The following is a 20,953-nucleotide window of genomic DNA, read 5'->3' as shown; positions in this document are numbered from 1 at the left end:
AGAAAATGAGAATAGGGAAAATAGGATTGGGAGAGGAGAGAGCAGGCGCGCGAAAATGAGGAAAGGGCGTCCCGCTCCTCTTTTTATAGTCGTGCCACGTGGCAGAGGCATTTAAGGAGGAGTCGAATCGACGACTGTTTCGACTCCCCCGCCTGACACGTGGCACATGCCGATTGACGAAAGAACTGTCCCCACCACGCGTCCAACACCTGCTGCCCACACTTGCAGCCTCGTGTAATGAATCGACACCTGTTGAGGACGACGCAAGAAGCATTAAATGTTCCATCATAATATCGGTCTCTAGTTCGAGCTGACCTAAAATTCTACTCATTAGCGTTTATGCAATCAATGTAAGGAGTAAGGGGGCTTACTGTTGAGGAAAAATATGACAAGTTCGGAGACCCAGTTATGGAATGGACCAACTCTATTGACACTGCCCGGGATTCCGAGGCAATAAGCCCGACCGAGGCAAAAGAATCAAATGCCTTAAGGAGAGACTCAGCTCGGATGATGAGAAATGTACCTTGACCGAGACTTACAAAGTAATGAGCCTTAGGCAAAATATATAAGACGCATAAAGTTGACTCGGATAACGAGGCAGCAACATCTAAAGGGACCGATTAAGGCCCGAACGCTAGAAGTCTCCTGACCGACCATAAAACCACCCCATATTAGGTTGGCTACAGCGTCGGCTATCGGATTAAGAAAAGATATCGGTTATAGACCGACTCTATTTCATCCGACAGAAGGCAAAATGCCTTATCCTTACAGCCAGCCGAGACTCATTTATTACCAGGGTCGGTTAAGGCCGAGCCGAGCAAGGAAGAGACGGTGTAAACATAAATACCGTCCCGAAAATCTTGTGAAAAGGATTCCTGACCCTGAAGATCTCGAGATCGAGTAGAATCCACAAACAGATTGCAACAAAATCAAATCTCCGAGATATTCGGAAGAGAACCCCTGCACGACGGGACCCTCCCATTCCTATAAAAATAGGAAATCTCTACGATGAAAGGTACGCAGAAAACTCTCTCAGAACACACTTCTCTTGCACAGTCCTAGTGCTAACTTTGACATAGGAGGTTCCCTGACTTGAGCCAGGGTCTCCCTTGTTTCCTTCTTATGCAGGTAGCAGGACGTGGGAAGTGGATGCAACAGTTGTTTTTGCATCAACAAGTTTGATACCAAGGGACCCATCATTTGCAGTTAAGCCAACAGTCTCGACAGTCCAAATGACTGTACAGCTACTATACTATACAACAGCATGTGTGCGGTTGAAATTAACTGGCCCATCATCCACGGACTCGGATTGCGTAGGTATAAAACACAGCACCCACGTTTGGTAATGTGTATACGTGACAAAACTCTATAAGCCCCACTATGATATGTGTTAAATCCACGCCATCCATCATCTTTTCATAGCACAAAAATGAGGCAGATCCAAAGCTCAAGTGGACCACACTAAAGGAAACAGTGGAAATGAACACCTACCGCTGAAAACTTTTTGGGACCAGAGAGGTTCTGGATCAAGCTGATATTTGTTTTCCCTTCGTACATGTCTGTGTGAACTTATTAACCGGTTACACCCTGATCCATATCTCAAGCGGTAGATCGAGATAAGATAACTCGTTTCAACACCTAAGGTCATGCTATCGATTCCCTAGTGGGGGTGGCTAACAGTGGACTGTGGACTGACCGTGGGGTGTGTGCTAACAAGCTAACCGGTTGAATAGGAAAGAAACATCTTGGTGGGTCCTATAAAGTTTTCAATGTTGGCGCGATTATCCTCACTACTGCTGGCGTGGCCACTGGAGATTTTAATCTCTACCTCAATTTTTAAGGCTCATACCTAGCAAAATGAATGAATGGATAAAAGATTTAGATTATGGTGGGCCATAGAGTTTTGCAACGTATACACAGTACCAACGTGGTGCTGTGCTCTACAATAGCAGGTTCGAGTCCATCATCCACCATTAGAAATTTGAACGGTCCGAGTTGTTGTACAACCATGTCAAGTGTGCAGTTGAAATGAGGTGGTCCATCATTTGCAGTTAGACTCAAGTAGTTTGGATGGTCTAGATATCATATATGGACGGGCTTGATTTTGAGCCCCATGCCTAAATTTGTGTGACATCTTCACGTAATCAACACGGTGGGCCCCGTAAAATAAAAAATAAAAAATCAAGGGTGCAGATCTCTCTCCCAACTATTTCCTTCAGTAGGAACGACCGACCTGAATCATCAGTCAGCCTAAATTTTTGGCCCTGTGCCTAGGCATTGGGTGGCATATGTAATGACCGGCCGGAGTGAATTTCATGTACACATCATGGTAGGCCTGTGAAAAATCATGGGTAGGCTTCCATGTACATATCAGGTTCCCTGCACCGAGGAACACAGGAAAATTCTTGAACATTCAAAGGATTTGAAAAGAGATTTTAAAATAAATTATGGGTATTCTGGGTTTAAAAAATATAAGTGGATTTTAGATTTGGCCATTTTTAGGTATGGATTTAGGCATTTTGGTACACTTTCAAATCCTTCCTACAAGGTGGTCCTCATGTGTCATGTCCTACCAGATGAGTGGACCTTGCTCATGCTATTTTTGGAGCATAGCATCCACACAATGGGCCTCATCCAATGAGCGGCTTTTTTTTTTTTTTGAAGGGAAGGGAAAATCAACAAGCCATTCGAGCTGCTATCACTGCCTGAAATGATATGCAAGAAGAAGAACACAACATCAAACTAATTAAGTGTTTCACAAGCGTGGAAGATTTTACATATGTACCACTTTGGAAGAGAAGCAAAACAACAAGAGCACAACAACAACAGAAGAACAGAACATGAGCAAAACATGCAAAGCTGGGGATTCTCACCAACCTGCAGAAATAACCCACCATTTCCAGATCCTGAAATCCCCGCCCTTGATAGCAGTCAACATAGTCCTTCCAAACATACAGACATGGTCAAACTGCATTTTCTTTCATATGAACACATGCCCTGCTTCAATTGCCAGGTAGCAATTTGGCAGTGGCAGATCAAGCGGGACCCACTTCCCTCTATTGACCGCCATTGACTATATCAGGCCTACAGCCCAACCGGACCCGACATGGACTTAGAAGCGCACTGGATTCATCATGAGAGTGGGTCATCAGGTCCCAACTCCATCGCAGGTCACATTGCGTAGATGATCTCCCCACTGCTGTCAACATCAAGTTCGGGGTCGGACTCTAAATCCTCCATGTCATCGTCGAGGTCGTCGCCTGTCAAAAACTGGTTGATGCTGCGGGTCCCAGCCGCAGGTATCGTGGCTTCCGCAATGATCTGCATGATCTCGTCATTGCTCTGCATGGGTTGGTCAGGCTCTTCAAACTGGTTCACCATGTTTTCATCCATAAGATCTGCTGGGAGGTCCTTTAGGAACCACTCGTGGTTTCGGATCTCTGGAATGCTTATCCTCTGTAATACAAGCAATATTCAAAGATGATAATCGAAAGAGCAAAACTTTCTGAACACCAACTTAACGAAGCAGGATTAGAATTTGGGGCAGGCATGGAAAACGGAACCTGCATTATTATTAAGCAATTGCTCCCCTTCTCTGCTCCAAATCACAAGTGAGATACAAAACGGCATATCTCACAAGCAAGATATGCATGAGAAATGCAATGACATAACTACCATTTAGGTCTTGGGAACACGGAATTTTTAAGTAGACTAAGGGTAAGTTAAATCTCATTTTAGTTCATCATAATTATGTACTACAGATCATGATCTCTAATACATCATTCCATTTAGTTACTCATAATTATTTATTAGAGATCATGACCTCTAGTACATGACTATGATTAACTAAACTGAGATGAACCAATTTTCAGGCATCTACCAAATGGTCAGAGCCATCAATGGGTAACCGGACCTGCAAGTACCTGATGGACCTGAACTGATTGTAACAGGAATGGGTCTAATTTTTTGGACCTCTCACAAAACGAGGTCGAGTTTTGGGTCTAGCCTTCTAGGAAACAGTTAAATTCAGGTCTAGCCGGGTTTGGATCGGGTCCATCAATTTGGATGACCCGGTTAAAATCAGGGTCGAGTTGGGTCAAATTGGGTCTGGTCGGGTCCAATAGATATAATGGTGATATGATGTATACCATTGTTCAAAGTATCCCCAATATTATTGAAATGTCCCCAATATTATCTATATCTCCAGCTCGGTGATACCAATAACACTAGTGGTATCAGAAATTCCAGGTATCAGCGATGTACCACTAAGTAGCATCAATATTTTCAACTGTGTAAATTCTAGGTGTCGCTTGTATTTCCAATGTATCGTGTCAATGTATCGCCAAGTGTAAATTCCAGGTGTCAGCTTGTATTGCTGGTGTATGGGCGATATTTCAATAATATCACCAATGTATCGATATCGCCAAAAAAATGTTTATCAAAAAAATCCATTTCAAAATTTTTAATGGGCGCACAATTGTATGTAGTGTTCAAATTTTCGATGATAATAACAATAATATCGCGATGTGAGCGATATCAAAACCACAATCTCTCGTTTCATTTACAACTGTTGATGATTTCTTGATGAAATATTGTCTGTTGTCGATATTTGAAATATCGTCTATTGTCGATATTTTGAAATATCGATGGATGTTTGGATGAAAGGTCGGATGGTTGGATAGATGGTTGAATGGATGGATGGGATGGTTGGATAGATAGAGAAGATGGATGGAATGGTAGGATTGGCTTCTTACGACAATACATACTTTTATGCCCTCATTAAATGGAAACTTATTATGTATGCATTCTTTTTGCAATTTTATTTTATTTTATTATTATTTTTTTTAATTTTAAAATTCCTGAATATGCAAATATGTGTATTTTAGCAACTCCTGAAGTTTCACTGAAAAATTCCACTGCTTTCCCCATGTTTCCCCACATTTTCAGTTATTGGAGATATCAATAATGTATCCGTATACCCAGCCCACAAAACTTGTAGTGAGATACCAATACTTATCCTATGTATATATTGATTATTTTAGCAACATGTGTGAGAACCCATTACACCATACATGTGTAAAAGTGGCACATATATGTTCGGGTCCAGGTCTTGTTCATCCAGGTCTTCAAGAACAAGGCATGGACCTGAAAGGACCCTTTTACACGCACACACACCCCACACACTCATGCTGGTGGAATTTCACCACCTATTGGATACTCGAACCCTTGAGCGGGTGTAGACACTCCCAAGAGTCTACCACCCAAGCAAGGGTAAGGATCCACCTGAAAGGACCCTGACCCTACAAGACCTGAACCCAGTTAGCCTAGGCACAGCTACTATGGGACCTGACCCGAACCCAACCTGTTGACAACCTTACAAACAGGCCTTAAATGTCTAGAGCACCCCCCTTTTCAAGGAAGCATTTCAGTTATCCCCAATCAAGCACGAAAATATAGAGGAAAAATCACATATATAAATTTAAAAAGAAAATGGAAAAATTGGCCATAATATCAAGACCTTGGGGCAGACCTATGTTAGTTTTGCACAATTTTAAAAACACTGGCGACTCATCCTCCTCACATGTAGCCTACCCAGACCATCCAAATTGTGGGTCCTGTTGTGGTTGGAGCGGATCTCCAAAATGTCACTAATCACGCAATCCATACCTTCCAATCAATGTCTATTGAATGCATGGTTGAAAATAAATTAGTGACTAGTCCAATGTTGCAAGGAAACATCACATGGTTTTCAATCGGTATTTACAGCTGGGTATGGCCGTGTGTTTACAGTTTGAGAGACCAGTTCTGGGCAAAGCCAGATAGTGTATGGCAGAGGTGGGAGGTGTCGTGGTGCATTGGTGGGGATTTTAATGTGGTTCGTTTTTCCGATGAAAATTCCAAGGGTGGGTGTATAACCAGGAGTATGAAGCTTTTCTCAGACTAGGTGGCTCGCCAGGAGATGGTTGACCTTCCTTTGGGGGGGTTAGGTTTAACAGGTAGGATAATGCAGTGCTATCGCATTTGGACAGATTCTTAATGTTTGTGGATTGGGTTGAAAATTTTCCTTTTGGTTAGTCAATGAGGATTGATGAGAATTGCTTCCGATCATTGTCCAATTATTCCAGAGGTGGCTGAAGACAATTGGGGCCCTAAACTCTTCAAGTTCGAATTGGCTTAGTTGTAAATTGACAGCTTCAATTGGCCTATAGCGGATTGGTGGACTTCTATCTCGGTAGAGGGTTATGTAGGCTTTAGATTGAGTAGAAAGCTCAAGATGTTGAAAGCTAAAATTAATGTGCAGAAGAGAGAGGTGCTTGGTGCTAGGGAGGCTGAATTCGATAAGATGGCGGAAGAGATTCTTGAGCTAGAACTTGGAAGAAGGTGGTGGTTTCTCGAAGGAGGGTAGAAAGAGGGTTGAGTTATCTTTATCTTTCACCAGTCATTTGAAGGAAGAGGAGATAAAATAGAGGCAGAGATCTAGAGCATTGTGGCTTAAGGAAGGGGATAAAAATACGCGCTTCTTCCATTGTATTGCTAGTGCCCAAGCTCAAGGGAATAAAATCTCTAGTTTGGTTGTGGATGGGATAAGAACCTCGGACAAAAGAAAGATTTGCAACTCTATAGTTTAGTTTTATACAAAGCTTATGCCGGCTGATCGGTGGCCGAGATCATGCCTTTATAACTTGGAATTTCTTAGGCTGGAGGTGAGGACACTGAGATGTTGGAAGTACCAATTGTGGAAGAAGAGATTTTATCTGCGTTTAGCTCCATGTGCGGGGACAAGGCCTCGGACCTTGATGGTTTCACTATGATGTTTTATCATAAACTTTGGCATCTGGCTAAAAAGGATGTGATGGACTCATATTGTGGAATTATTTGAGCGTGGCTGTCTTTTTAGTGAGCTCGGAGCTTCTTTCATAGCTCTTATTCCTAAGGTCAAAGGAGTAGATCATCTTAAAGACTTTAGGCTGATCAATCTTGTTGGTGGGCCCTATAAGTTGTTGGCCAAGATTCTTGCTTGTAGGTTGAGGGGGGCTATATCAAAGGTCATATTGGTAAATCAAGAGGCTTTTATGGAAGGGCGGCAGATTTTAGACATCGCCTTTATCGTGCATGAATGCATTGATTCCAAACATAAAAGAGAGGAAGAGTCATGTCGTTTGTAAGCTGGACATTGAAAAGGCATATGATCACGTAAACTAAGATTTTTTAGATTATATGCTTAATCATTTGGGTAGTGGTCAGAAGTGGAGAGGATGGATTCAGGCTTGCATCAAATTGGCTTCCTTCTCCATTTTGGTTAATGGGCCACCGAAAGGGTATTTTAACCCATTATCTCCCTATCTATTTGTGGTGATAGGGAAGGCTCTTAGTATGATGATTTGTAAGGGGGAGGAGAACAGTTTATTTAGTGGTTTTAAGGCGTCAAATGGTAGATGGCAAGTTTCTCATCTTCAGCATGCTAACGACACACTCCTATTTTGTGATGCGGAAGCAACTTCGGCAGATAACATTTGGAAAATTATTGTATGTATTGAAGTTGTGTCCGGATTGAAGGTTAATGTGGCCAAATCTAAAATGTTAGGAATTCATATTTGTAGCAATGATCTTCGTCGTCTTGTGGGTTTATTCGGGTGCAAGCCCGGTTCCTTTCCTATGATGTATTTAGGGTTGCCTCTTTGCATAGAGAAGCCAGCTAAACACTTATGGGAGAGGGTCATCGAAAGAATTTAGAGAAAATTGGTTGCTTGGAAGGGTAGTTATCTCTCTTTGGGAGGTTGGCTCACACTCATTAATGTGGCATTCTCTAATATGGTTATGTACTTCATGTCTCTTTTTAAATGCCCCGAGGATGTGCTATATAGGCTTGAGAAGCTTAGAAGAGATTTTTTTTTGGGAAAGGTGCCTCCGATAGCAGGAAATTTCATCTCTTTGAGTGGGAAGAGGTGTGTAAGCCAATTCAAGAGGGTGGGGCTAGTCTCAAAAGGTTGGGCGATATGAATCTTGCCCTTTTTGGGAAGTGGATATGGAAGTTTGATTATAAATAAGGAAGACCATTGAGGAGCTTATAGCTAGTAAACATGGGGTGCAAGAGGGTGGGTAGTTTATGAAAAGTTCATCTCTTTGTAAAGCTTCTTATTTATGAAGACGATTACGGTTATAGAGCACTTTTGCTTTGGGCAATGGGTATCTTATTCGATTTTGGGTGGACATTTGGTGTGGTGATCATGCTTTCCAAGATCTATTCCCTATCTTGGCTCGGCTTGCTCCTGACTGGTTTATATCTATAGCGACTTGCTTTTCCTATTAAGGTGGGGAGGTGGTTTGGTGTCCTCATTGCCGTAGAGATCTGCTGGATGAGGAGATTGTTGAGTTCGCTAGCCTATTGGATCGTCCCAAGTGTGCTCTTCCTTCCCCTTCAGAAGTGGATCAGATGGTTTGGCAGGGTCATAATTCAAGAAAGCTCTCGGTTCTTTTGCTTTATGCTATAATCTCTAAGCCTTCTTCTCTTTCTCGTCCATTGCATCCATTTCAACATTGGTTTTATGGAGCTCCTCCTCAGGTCATGGTGTTTGTTTAGCTTGTGGCACGCAAGAGGATTCTTATTGTCGATAATCTTCAACGGAGATCCTTAGTGCTTCCCATTGTCTGCTTGATGTGTATGGAGGACACAGAATCGATTGATCATCTTTTTATTCATTGTCCTTTTGTGAAGGGTAAGTGGTTGGTTTTTCCACCTTTGTTACCTCCGGTGGCTAACCTCAGGTTTGCCGGAAACATGGACGATGTCCTCTGAAACCACCCCCATGTTGAGGTTAGACGCCGGGAGGTTAAGCTTCACTTACACCTAACCACTAAGTGGCTTGCCCAAGGTACAAGGTTACTTCACCTTGGCCGTCTACCTAGCGAGCCATTTAAGGCAGCTAGGGAAGTACATCACAAAGTTCCTCAGCTAGCAGTTTAAGGACATGCCTAGGTCCATTCATTGTCCTTTTGTATATAAAGTATGGGTCCATTTTTCAAGTTTGCTAAGTAATGATTGGGTAATGTCGAAGTCAGCGGGTGATCTTTTGTTGGCTTGGCACGGGAGAGGAATGGGGAAAGGTAAAAAGGCTAAATGGAGGTTGACCCTTATGGGTATCATTTGGGTTACATGGGAGGTTGGTGATGGCTGTTGCTTTCAGAACGAAAGAATGCAAGTGGATGAGGTTATTAGTAAGATCAAGGGCCTTGTGTCATGTTGGGCTGGATATGTCAAGGCCAATTTGGCTGCAAATCTTTTTCTCTTCTTAGAGTTGCGTGGGTGCTGTAATCTTTTCCTGTATTTGGGCCCATCTTAATAAATTTGTTGTTATCTCTCAAAAAGAAAAAAATAAAATCAGATGGTTAACATTATCGTCTCAGTGTAATTTTTTGGTTCTGCTCCAACCACAGTTCGGTCTGGGATTTGGACAGTGGATTGCCATACAACCACAGTCTGGTCTGCAATTTGAAGGCTCTCCACCATTTTCTAATTTGTGCTACTAACATAGGAGTCTAGCCCCAAGATCTTTCATACCAACAAAAATAAAATTTAAATGTTCATTCTATAGAAAATAGTGGCTCTCTGCATAGAGGAAGTAATAGAAGAGTAATGCATCATAATTATGAGCCAGGCAACAACGATTATGAAGACATCTTGCAGATTTTGTCAATCGTAAAAACATTAAAAGAATGTAAGGGCCAAGTTATTTATGAAACTATTGATCAGAGACAATCTGTCAGGAACAGTGAGAAATTTCAAATTTGAAAATTTTCCCTCACACAGCGTCTATAAGACAGCCTTGTACCATATCATTTCCTTTTAATTGGAAACCAACTCTAACACCAACAGAAATGGCACAATTCTCTAACAGGCCCAGATCATACTAACCGTGGCAGGATTGGCGACAAAAATCCTAGAGATCAGGTGTTGGCATTCAGGCGATATGTGAACATAGTCCGGGATAGAGTACTGCACACTCAAAATTCGCTGCAAGAAAGAAGAACATGATTGATTGACTGAATAAATAAAAACTGATATAAATGCTGCAGTAATGACAAGCCAAGTACTAACCTGTATTGTCTTCCTAAAGTTCTTGGGCTCCTCAGGGTCCTCAAAAGGGTATGCACCCACTAGCATGACATAGAGGGTTACTCCACATGACCACACATCTGCAATCTGAATTGCAGTAGTAAAAACAGCTAGTAAGCAGAATAGATTTGAAATCATGACCATAAAAATAAGAGACGAAAATACTTTTCCTTCGAGGTTTACAAGTGCTCATCTATCGAAATCATACCAATAGGAAAATAGCAGGCGTGTATAACAACAAAAATTCTTGGATTTCATGTAATGACAATAGTCAATTACAATTTCATAAAGCATGGGAAAGAAAAGAAATTGATATTTGCATCCAGTTTTTGATACGCCCAACTTTTTCTACATCAACAATAAAATATTTGCAATAGAAAATAGTTGAACCAATGTATTATCGAATGCAGATGTGAAAGGTGCATGTAACAAAAAGCAAGGGTAAGAATAGTGGCTCTCACTGAAAATCTGCACCCACTAGGTCTAAATCGATGAATTGAGTGTTCAAACCTCTATATGATAATAACTGTGAGACTGAATACTTGATAACATTCCTGTATTCATATTTTGTACTATATCGAAATAACTTATTGATTTTGAAAGACCTTTTAGCATGTATGGTGCCTTTCTCTGAGGGAATGCATTAATGCAATGTAATCTCTTTTGCCTTACCTCTCTCCAATGAAAAGATAGACAATTTCCATGCGTTTGGATCAGCCAAGATACAAAGGATTTAAGCAAGTAACAGTGACACTTCAATTGGCACAAACTTCAATCCTCCAGCAAAGAAAAAGACTCTTCTCTATCATATAGAAAAGAGAAAAGAAAAGAGTATGACTTCAACATACACAGGAAGCACCCCGTCACTTTGTGCATAATCTCCTACCGTTAAAGACAATTGGCAGGAATCTAGGATACATTTTGAAACAATTAATTCTGAGCACACATTTTGAAATGCATGTTAAGATTCCTCTAGTTGCTTGATTAGTTTCCAATTCCTAACTCCACACCAATCTTACCACTGACTCAATCTTGACACACAAGTTTCCTGGACCTAACGACCTTCTAAAACCAAAAGTCATTAAATCTAAGAACAAACTCCTAGCAGGAATGTTGTTGGAGATTTTTGTACTATGGCCTGCCCCTAGTAGAATGAATAAATGGAGAGTATATTGATAATCGGCCATCTGATGTTTCATTCAATAGATCTGGGGAGGTTGTGGGGACATTAGTATTCCTCTATATATCGTTTCAAGAAGTTAGTACTCCCTATATATGAATTACCCAATTTTCTTGACTAGTCTCCAACTCCTTATTTTCCAGCTTTACACCACTACATCGAGTGGATCAAACTTCACACACAAGTTTCCTAGACTAAACGACCTTCTAAAACTAAAATTTGTTAAATCTAAGAAACTCAAACCAAAAGTTTTGAAACCTATAAAACTCTAACCAAAACAGGATTTAATCCTACTAGAGTTGGACTTCAAATCTTAGTTGGAAAAGGCGTGATGGGCGGCTGGAGCAGATTTGGGAGTTGGAGAAGGAAGAGTCGGCTTCAAAAGACTAAAAAAATATAAAAGCTAGCAAGTAGGAGCAGGAGTGCAAGTCAGAAGCACAAGTTTGATGTAGAAGCGGCAACTCGATAGAAGCATCTCACACAAACTCCTGTATCTTCCCTAAATGGGCACCAAGTTGACTGTTTGACTTGCATTCTGAAAAAGATCCCCCACCATCAATGACAGCATGACATCATGCTAACATAAGCTGTATGGCCATCAATTTTTTTGGTCTTTTTTTTTCTTCGTTTTCCTTTTGTGGTGCACTTATGCCTGTTTTGGGGCCCCACTTCTTTCAGCTGGTGGGCACTGTTTCCCTGCAGCTGATTTGAGACTGCATCACTATTCCGACCCAATTATAATAATAAACCCAATAAATATTCCCAATAGTCATGTGGACATTTTGCCATTTCCCATGAGGTTGCAGATACACAGGGCGTGAGATGGAATCACAGGTCCCTAACTTTTCACTAGCCAACGGTCTTTAAGAGGGGCCATCTTCCTTACAAATGGATCACAAAAAATGTAAAGGAAAAAAAAAAGAACAAAAAGAATAAAGAGCATGACAAAATAAAAGTGCCAATTGTCCTTTGCTAATTGGTTAGAAATATCACACAGGTGTATTGGAAGCATTATTGTACTTTAATCTATGAAAGCAACCCAGTTCTCCAAAATCTGAGCTTTACAAAAGACATTAATTGAAGGAATGTGGCTCCTATTTATATTCTCTGACTCCATTGGACAACAATTGATAATCACTTAAATGGTAAAATTCAAAACACTCACTAAAAATCTACTCCTCAGCTCTTAAATTTGGACAATAATGCAGAATGAACCCTGATACAGCTTCATAACCCACAATACATGAATCTTCTCCACAGCCAATATGCTGAGGCCAAACAATCGGAGTTTTATTCCGCAGTGGCTTCAACCTTGATCAATGTTGGCAATTTTCTCCTCTACAATATTGACAGAACCTTGGAGTGGAGTTTTATGTTCGCCTCCACAAGAACATTCTTCGCAATCAACTTAGATATAACTCAAACAAACTGTTCTCCAATGATAATCACAAACTCATTTCTCAAACAACTGACAATTATACCCAGTTCAAACATAAACTTAAGAAATATCCATGTGATTCTAACACCTCTTTAAGGACATGTTTTGCAACAACCAAGAATGCGTGTGTAGGTTGATGACAGTCATGTTTAAGTGGCAAAAAAAGAAGAAGAATGACCACTGGTTGCATTTCAAGATGAAAAGAAATTTCTAGATGAATGCCTACAAAGGCATATATTGAGCTCTCTATTGGTATAGAAATTGCAGTACTCTGCAACCCACATTTGGTGAGCATGGCATCGTAGAGGCATGTTTACATAGTTTGCCTTTCAAATAGGTGTTCCTAGAAGATTAGTAAATGCTCCAGCAACTATATTTGAAACCATACATGTGCCATATCAACAACATTAAGATACAAGTAGCTCAGTTTATAGGCCACATCCTTGACTGTGGTATAGTTGCAATGAATTCATTACAAGTCATGACAAAAAGATAACTTTTAGTTATGCAGCTGGATCTTCGGGAAAATATGTGTACTTATGCATGCCCATATGGATGGATATGTCTGGCAGTGTGCACACAGATGCACAAACATGTACAAAAATGGAGCTTTGTTAGTCCCACACACCTTTATGCAGATATACATATTGATCTAGCACATGTCTGGGACATCTGAGCAGTGAACAAGGCAAACCCTGCCGTGCAGATGATCTAGCACTGAAATCAGGCTGATCCAGCAATGGCTGTAGTGGTTGACTGCAATTTGAGTCCGGCATTTATAGAAAGCAACTCCAAGAATGCCATTTTGTGGGTCACAGGTGGTAGTTAACCCTAGCAATTTGCGATATGATTGAGGATGTTCTCGACTTGAGAACTGAGCATTTGGCATTCACTCGTGTGTCTAGGAGTGAGAATGTTGAGGTGGAAGTTCATGTTAAACACATGGTGCTGGCGCGAGAGATAGTTGTTGAGGACACAAGGGCTGCTGGTGATTGTGGTGAGTTTTTTTTTTTTTTATTATTATTATCTTTCTTTCTTCTTTTCTTTTATTTTTTTATTTTTTGTGTGTGTGGCCCTGGTAAAGCCCTGTTGTGTTGCATTTTTTTTATTTAATAAAAGTGGGTTATTCATCAAAATAAAAAATAAAAATAAAAAAGAAAGAAAGAAAGAAAATCAGGCTAGTCCAGTCATCAGGCAGGGCACCCTGTAGAAAAACAATGGACAGTTCTAAAAGCTTTGCCAGTGGTCTGAATTCAACATACACAATCAAGCACTCCTGATGAGTGAACTGACCTGATTTCTGTGCCAGATCAACTTCACGGAATGGCCCACCTTATTAATGGCTCTGATATCCCCCATAATGCCGGGTAGAACACATGACACATGCAAAGGTGTGAGTCAGACTACAGAAGCTCAAATGAATGTGTACATATATAACACGTGTAAATATGCATGTGGGACCACAGACATGCACACAAGAAACAATCATATGCATGTCTGTGGGTAGAGAAATTTTATTCGACAATCCTGTTGACACTTGAGCTTGGTGCACATGGCCATCCAAAGTTGGTAGCAACTCATTAAAGTTAACTGAAATGAGTAAAGCAAAAAAGAAAGAAAGAAAAACGGTTGTTATAATTTTATTCTTTCGAACTTTGATCAGTTAACTCCCTTGACAAGACTTTTTGTGACCAATATATCTAGTAACTTAGGCCGAAATCAGGTTTCAGATGATGTGCTAAGGTTACACTGAGTAAAGCAAAAAAGAAAGAAAGAAAAACGGTTGTTATGATTTTATTCTTTCAAACTTTGATTAGTTAACTCCCTTGAAAAGACTTTTTGTGACCAATATATCTAGTAACTTAGGCTGAAATCAGGTTTCAGATGATGTGCTAAGGTTACACTGACCAAAGAAAAAAAAAACATCAGTGTATTTTCTTGTAACAAGTAAATTATATGGTAACACTAGCTAGACAATTCAAAAGCCACATTAAAATCTTCTGACTTCACAAATTAATCCTGTGGGTGGAATACAGTATGACGACATGCATTCCAGGTGATGTGCTAAGGTTACACTGACCAAAGAAAAAAAAATTAGTGTATTTTCTTGTAACAGGTAAATTATATGGTAACACTAGCTAGACAATTCAAAAGCCACATTAAAATCTTCTGACTTCACAAATTAATCCTGTAGGTAGAATACGGTATGGCAACATGCAAATACAAACATGTGTCAATAAGAAATTATCTTACCTTTCCATCATATTCCTTCTTGAGTAACACTTCAGGTGCGATGTATGCAGGAGTCCCAACAGTTGACTTTGGTTGCGAGTGCAGTACAGAGGACTGGGGAAAGCAACGGTTAAGTTAAAAATCCACAGATATGAACGTCATAACTATAATCTAGGCATTCTAAATGAAAAGACAAATAAATGTTGCTAATCAAAGAAGAATAGACTATTTCTTAAAATTTAATCTTTTCCATAAACAGAAAAGAAAATCAGTTTTAAGTCCCACTGAAACCAAATGGAGTCTAAAATCCAAATGTCCAAATATTTGCGCATCTATCTGTTTTTGGCTTGCACGTTGGTCGGTTCATTAGACTAAGAGCCAATAGTAATTCAAATGCATACATGTGAATGGCTGGATGCTTTACAAGCATACGTGAACATACATACTGACTATGAAAGAAGAATGATAACATCAAAGGCAACCACCTTGGAATACCCAAAATCACATATCTTCAGACGAGGAGCAGGACTACCATCCAACAGAGTATTTTCCAGCTTCAGATCGCGATGACAAACTTGCTTCATAATAGAATACAGAATGTAGAGATCAGTTTAACAACCCAGGTGGCATATCGAATGTAGACTATGAAAGCCATCTCAAAACAGACATTCATCTTACATACCATCGAATGACAGTAGCTGACTCCCGATATAAGTTGCTGGAAGAAGAAACGTGCCTGCAGAGGAAAGCAGGATGTTATAAAAGAGCACAATGTGAGGGGTTAACTTTTTCTTTGAACAATATTAAGGATCAACTTAATCAATGGATTGGATTAAGAACCTCATCCTCACTGAAGCGTCCAGCATTACATATACGCTCAAAAAGCTCCCCACCGGATGCATATTCCATCACAATGGCCAGATGGGTTGGTGTTAATATAACCTAGAGAAGGATTTAAAAAACAGATGTATTAAATTAATCCATAATTACATTCAATAAATAGTAAAAAGCAAACCCTTTAAAACTAACAAACCTCTTTGAACCTAACAATGTTCGGGTGCCGGAGAGACCTGTGGTTGATAATTTCTCTTTGTACATTTTCATCTATCTGTTACACAAATAACAGAATGAGAAGAAGGAAACCAAAAAGTTACTCCATGTAATAGCAATTGTTCCAATTACATCTAGTCCAATAAAAGCCTAGTTCAATCCCCATAATTGATACCAAGCACACTCACTAGTTCCAAACAAATCCTCCATTAGTGGTTTGAATATATGTTACCTCATGTGCATGGGAATCAAGTATGGCGGAACGTCAGAACCCAAATTCTTAGATTAAAGTAAGCAAGGGTTGGTTATCGCACATAGGTATACTTTTGAGTTACAATAATTAACCACTCAAAAGTTGAACATGTAGCCCTATGCACACTAAATTCTAAAACTAACCAGTTGCTCCAGATTTGAAATAATGATTAGATGTGGAGTGAAAGCTATTGTTGCATGTAGTGTGAAGCGAAGCAGAAACAGACTCAGAGCGGAGTAGTGTCGATTTCAAAATGGTAGCAAGTATAAATGACTAGGAAGCAGGAGATGAGCGCGAGTTCAAAGGTAACCTGATGAGAGAGTAAACACCTAGGCAGAAGGTTCATGTAACTATCTTCAGGTCCTGGGAAGGAGGGTCCATCATCCTCATATTATGAGTTCCTGATTCAGGTACTAAAGCTTTTTGAGACCCGAGGGTCACGTGGACAGAATCGCACCTAAGTATCACATCATCACGTGCACTCCATGGGTACACATGGCACATGTGTACAAATTCTGGAATGCTCACCATAGATGAACCATAAGCCCAAAAGTCATGCTGGCTGATCAATCAGGGTCTTTTTTTTTTTTTTTGTGGGGGGGGGGGGTTAGCTAGTCGGCCAATGATTTGAATTCAATGGATCCCCAACTTAAGCAATTACAATCATCTGAGAGATGTGATCTTTAGGATTTGTCCCATCCATAATGGGCCCAGGCGACGAGCTGCCAAACATTGTAAAAGCATGCGATGAGTCCAACAGGTATTAGTTCCAGTGTACCATATTGATAACCACTAAAACCAAGACACATCAGCCAAATTAGCCGATACAGGCCGACACACAATGAGATTTCATTTCTGACAAGTGGGGCCCATGGCTGGGTTATCCATGAGTCCAACAGTTAAAAATGATTCCTGTGTACGATATCAATCACCAATGAAACCAAGACACAAACCAAATCAGCCGATACGCAATGGGACTTCAATTCCAACAAGTGGGGCCATGGCTGAGTGTTAAACCACAAGGGCTGAATTGTAGAAACTCTAACTTGTTTATTTCATTGAAAATAACATGAATATATAAAAAGAAAAGAGAAATTTGTGAGAGATCTACAGAGATCTTAATAGATACTTATCGTAACAACAATAGAAATATCCTAATGTAAAAGATTAACCCTAATTTATTCTAACATCCCCCCTCAAACTCAAGGTACTCAAAGATGAAAACCTCATATTTGAAAGGTACGGTGAACATTTATTCAAAAGTATAAGAAAAACAAATTTCAATGATAATATGAGGCAACAAAACGACAAGTGGTGATGCAAAAACAAGGGTGGATACACACTTTCAGTTGGTGAGAGTTCAATTGTTGCTCTTCCAGTGGCGCTAGATGTTCCGATGGCAAAAACAAGTCCAGTCCAAATGCCCCACACAATAATGGGTTCAGTCCATAAGCCCGGCATAATCCATACACCCGGCACAATCCATACATGCGGCATAAAAACACGTCTTGTCAAAAGGCCTGATATGTAGAAGATAAATCCTCAAAGGTGGTATATGGAGGAGATGAATCGTTGAAGGTAGGGAAACACAAGAAAGATTGATCGAGGCCCACGAGGTTGATGAATGTAGATGATGAAGGAATTGTACAGTGGATCAGCAGTGGCAGGGATGGCAGCATGGCAACATGATGCATCAAAAAAGAGCAATGAAAGATCTCGACCATCCATCAACCTCACCTCTCATCCAATGGCAACAAGATCTACAAGCCCTGATCTGACAGGCTCAAATGAATCCTCCTCTGAAAGCTCAGCCCCCACAAGATCCCTCCACCATCAAAAGCTGTGGGATCTAGAGATGGAGGACAGATTCGGGGTTGAAGTCAAGATTGGGGGATGAGAATGGGTTTTGGATATGGGATGGGTTTTGCAGACGGGTAGATGGTAGATGGAACCAACAATGGTGGTTCAATTTTGCGATCGTTTCAGATCGAACAACGATGCGGTGGTGCCCTGCCAGAGCAGGATAGCTGGCTAAACCAAATCGCTGAATCTAATGGTGGGTTCTAGCTTCAGACAGATGAACACGACCTGAAACGGAGATGTTGCGGGAACCAAAGGGGAGATTGGTTGCAGCAGGAGTTAATAGGTAGTGATGGGTCTGGGCAGCCACCAATAGGTTCCAACATCGAACTTGAGATGAAGAAGGGTGATACTTGAGATGGATGGCCAGATGCAATGGTGCGGGATTCCAGCAATGATGGGTCCGGGCGACCAGCAATGAGTTCAAACACCAGTCCTAAGATAAAGAAGAAGTGTGTGGTAGTGGGTGGCAGCCAGACAGGGGCGATGCAAACGATGAAATGGATCAAGATCAACATCGGATGGAGGGTTGACAATGGTTGGCTGTGTTGCGATTGCAGCTTCCAGTAGCGAGACCCAAAAAGGACTAAGGTTATGGGGTTCGGCAGACAGATCCAACAAGGTTGCAATGATGTTGCAGGATCTAGTCAGGAAGCAGCTGGTGTTGAGTTCATAAGGCAACGGGGATGGACAGCGATGGGTTTCCAATTCTAGGGCTACCAGAGAAGATGTAGGTGATGATGAGTCCAGAAAAAGGCCTGCAAGAAACGAGGTTGCTAGAAACGGGCTGCTGGAATGCTCTGTTACAGGAACATGTGGTGATCTCCGAGCAGCAATCCAAAGAGGTTACTTTGACATGTAATCTCAAAATTGGATGGTGGTCGACACTGCCATTATTTGGGGGCAGTGGAAGCAGTGTAGCTACCAACAACAAGAAGGAATGGAAAGGGAGATGGGGGATAGGGTTTTACCCTATGATACCATGTTAAACCATAAGGGCTACATTGTGGAAACTCTAACTTGTTTATTTCATTAAGAATAACATGAATATATAGAAAATGAGAGAAGTCGGTGAGAGATCTACAGAGATCTTAACGAATACTCATCTTAACAATAAATACAAATATCGTAAAATAGAATATTAACCCTAACCTATTCTAACACTGGGTGATCCCGAACACTGATCAGATGCGTTCCACCATGGATAAACTAATAATTATCTCCCCAAAAAAGATACATCCATACAGCATACAAACCTTTTGATTTATAGCCAACAGATTGATGGTTCAGATGAGAAAGACTGATTTAACTGAATCATCAGAATCCGCCTGTATCATCCCATCTTGAGAGGATTCTATGATAAAATCAATTGATAGTACATAAAAAGAACATGATTGTTTTCCAACTTACAACCCCAAATAAGTCAGAATAGACATTTAAAAAACAGTATTTCCAAACTACCAAGATCACCAACAGTTAAACTTCAGGAAATGGGGCTCTTTTTTGTTGTATTGGGAAAAAGAGCTCTTTCATGTACACATGAATATGGTACTGTGAATTTTGGAAAGTATACTCAGAGTAGAAGACCCAAAAATCCTAGTCTTGTCTCGCTGTTTCCTGCTTATTTAAAGAAAAAATCACCCACAATTCATCACTTTATCCACTGACACTCTACCCATTTCCATAATCCAATATCAAATACCTCAACTTCAAGAAAAAAAATAATAATAATAATAAATAAAATTAATAATAAAAAAATAAAAATAAAAATAATAAAAAATAATAACAGAGAGAGAAAGAGAGAGAGAGAGAGAGAGAGAGAGAGAGAGAGAGAGAGAGGAAAATAACACTTAGAGCGCCCAGTTTTTTTTTTTTTTTCAGACACAGCCGTCTTCTTTGTAAAGGGTGAGTAATAAAGTCAAAAGTAGGTGCTGCAAATGAAAAGAATAGGTGGTGTGTGTATAAAAAATCAGGGGGTGTAAATATCAGAACAACTGAAATTTCCCAAAACAAAACCCAAACCCATCTAGACAATCCAACCATCCAAACAGTCCACACCTCTTTCCTATAAAAACAACCAAAATTACCAGAAAACCAACCAAGTTCCTCGAAATTACCTTCTCGCCTCTCTCGATGTACTTGACGGCGACGAGCTCTCGGGTCTGCTTGTCTCTCATCAACCTGGCGACGCCGAAATTCCCCGACCCGATGTCTCGGACGAGCTCGTACCGATCGCTATCGTGCATTATCGGCATGTCCATGGCGGGGCCCACCGTCAGCGCCGATCGATCCATCGAGAAAACGAATTCTACAGCTCTCCTCCTCTGACGATGCCGGGAGAGGGAGTCTCTGCTTACATGATCGAGCAGCAGAGAGCTCGGATCGAGATGGGTAGCAAAAGGAAGGGGAAGGTGACGTGGCTGGATAAAGACCGTTGGATCAGATAGATCGATCGAGAAGGTGGGGTTGGTCGAAGAAATGAGAAGCCCGTGAGAGGTTGAATTGCAGAGAGAAAGAGAGGAGATATTTTTCTGTATCGGCGATCGGGAACTGATTAATTAAATATCCCAGGCCCGTGCGCGTGTGGAGATGTGACTCCATGCGCAGTCACACGTAGAAATATCGAACACATGTGAGAAATCTGATCTTTTCGTTAGGTTAGAGATATTGTTTAGATCTTCTGGAGTTAAATTCAGGATGTTTTTATTGTGAACTGGGCAGAAGTCTACAAAATGAAAGAACGGCTAACAACACTGCTCTAGCAATCTGGTTGTTCTGTCGGAGAGGGGCTAGCCTAAGGAGTGAGAAGGCCCGATTTTAGATTGA

At 40.7% G+C, this 20,953-nt stretch overlaps 1 protein-coding gene across 2 annotated transcripts; it reads right to left on the bottom strand.

Annotated features, from left to right (window-relative positions):
- Positions 1-2,716: 2,716 nt before the first annotated feature.
- LOC131229739 (serine/threonine-protein kinase SAPK10) lies at positions 2,717-20,650 on the bottom strand. 2 transcript variants are annotated; one of them, XM_058225751.1, is made up of 9 exons: positions 20,245-20,650; positions 15,998-16,072; positions 15,805-15,906; positions 15,647-15,700; positions 15,450-15,542; positions 14,986-15,078; positions 10,097-10,201; positions 9,914-10,012; positions 2,717-3,456 (listed from the first exon to the last, which is right to left on the bottom strand). In XM_058225751.1, the coding sequence occupies exons 1-9, from the start codon at positions 20,419-20,421 to the stop codon at positions 3,172-3,174; spliced, it is 1,083 nt and encodes a 360-aa protein (XP_058081734.1). In that variant the 5' UTR covers positions 20,422-20,650; the 3' UTR covers positions 2,717-3,171. The 2 variants fall into 2 exon arrangements, with proteins under 2 accessions (XP_058081734.1, XP_058081735.1); XM_058225752.1 differs by lacking the exon at positions 20,245-20,650 and adding an exon at positions 16,578-16,798.
- Between the last annotated feature and the right edge of the window lie 303 nt (positions 20,651-20,953).

The sequence above is a fragment of the Magnolia sinica genome, chromosome 16 (assembly GCF_029962835.1).
Source record: "Magnolia sinica isolate HGM2019 chromosome 16, MsV1, whole genome shotgun sequence".
Taxonomy (NCBI): domain Eukaryota; kingdom Viridiplantae; phylum Streptophyta; class Magnoliopsida; order Magnoliales; family Magnoliaceae; genus Magnolia; species Magnolia sinica.
Note: the sequence above shows the minus strand (reverse complement) of the source record. Positions and strands in the feature narration are given on the sequence as shown.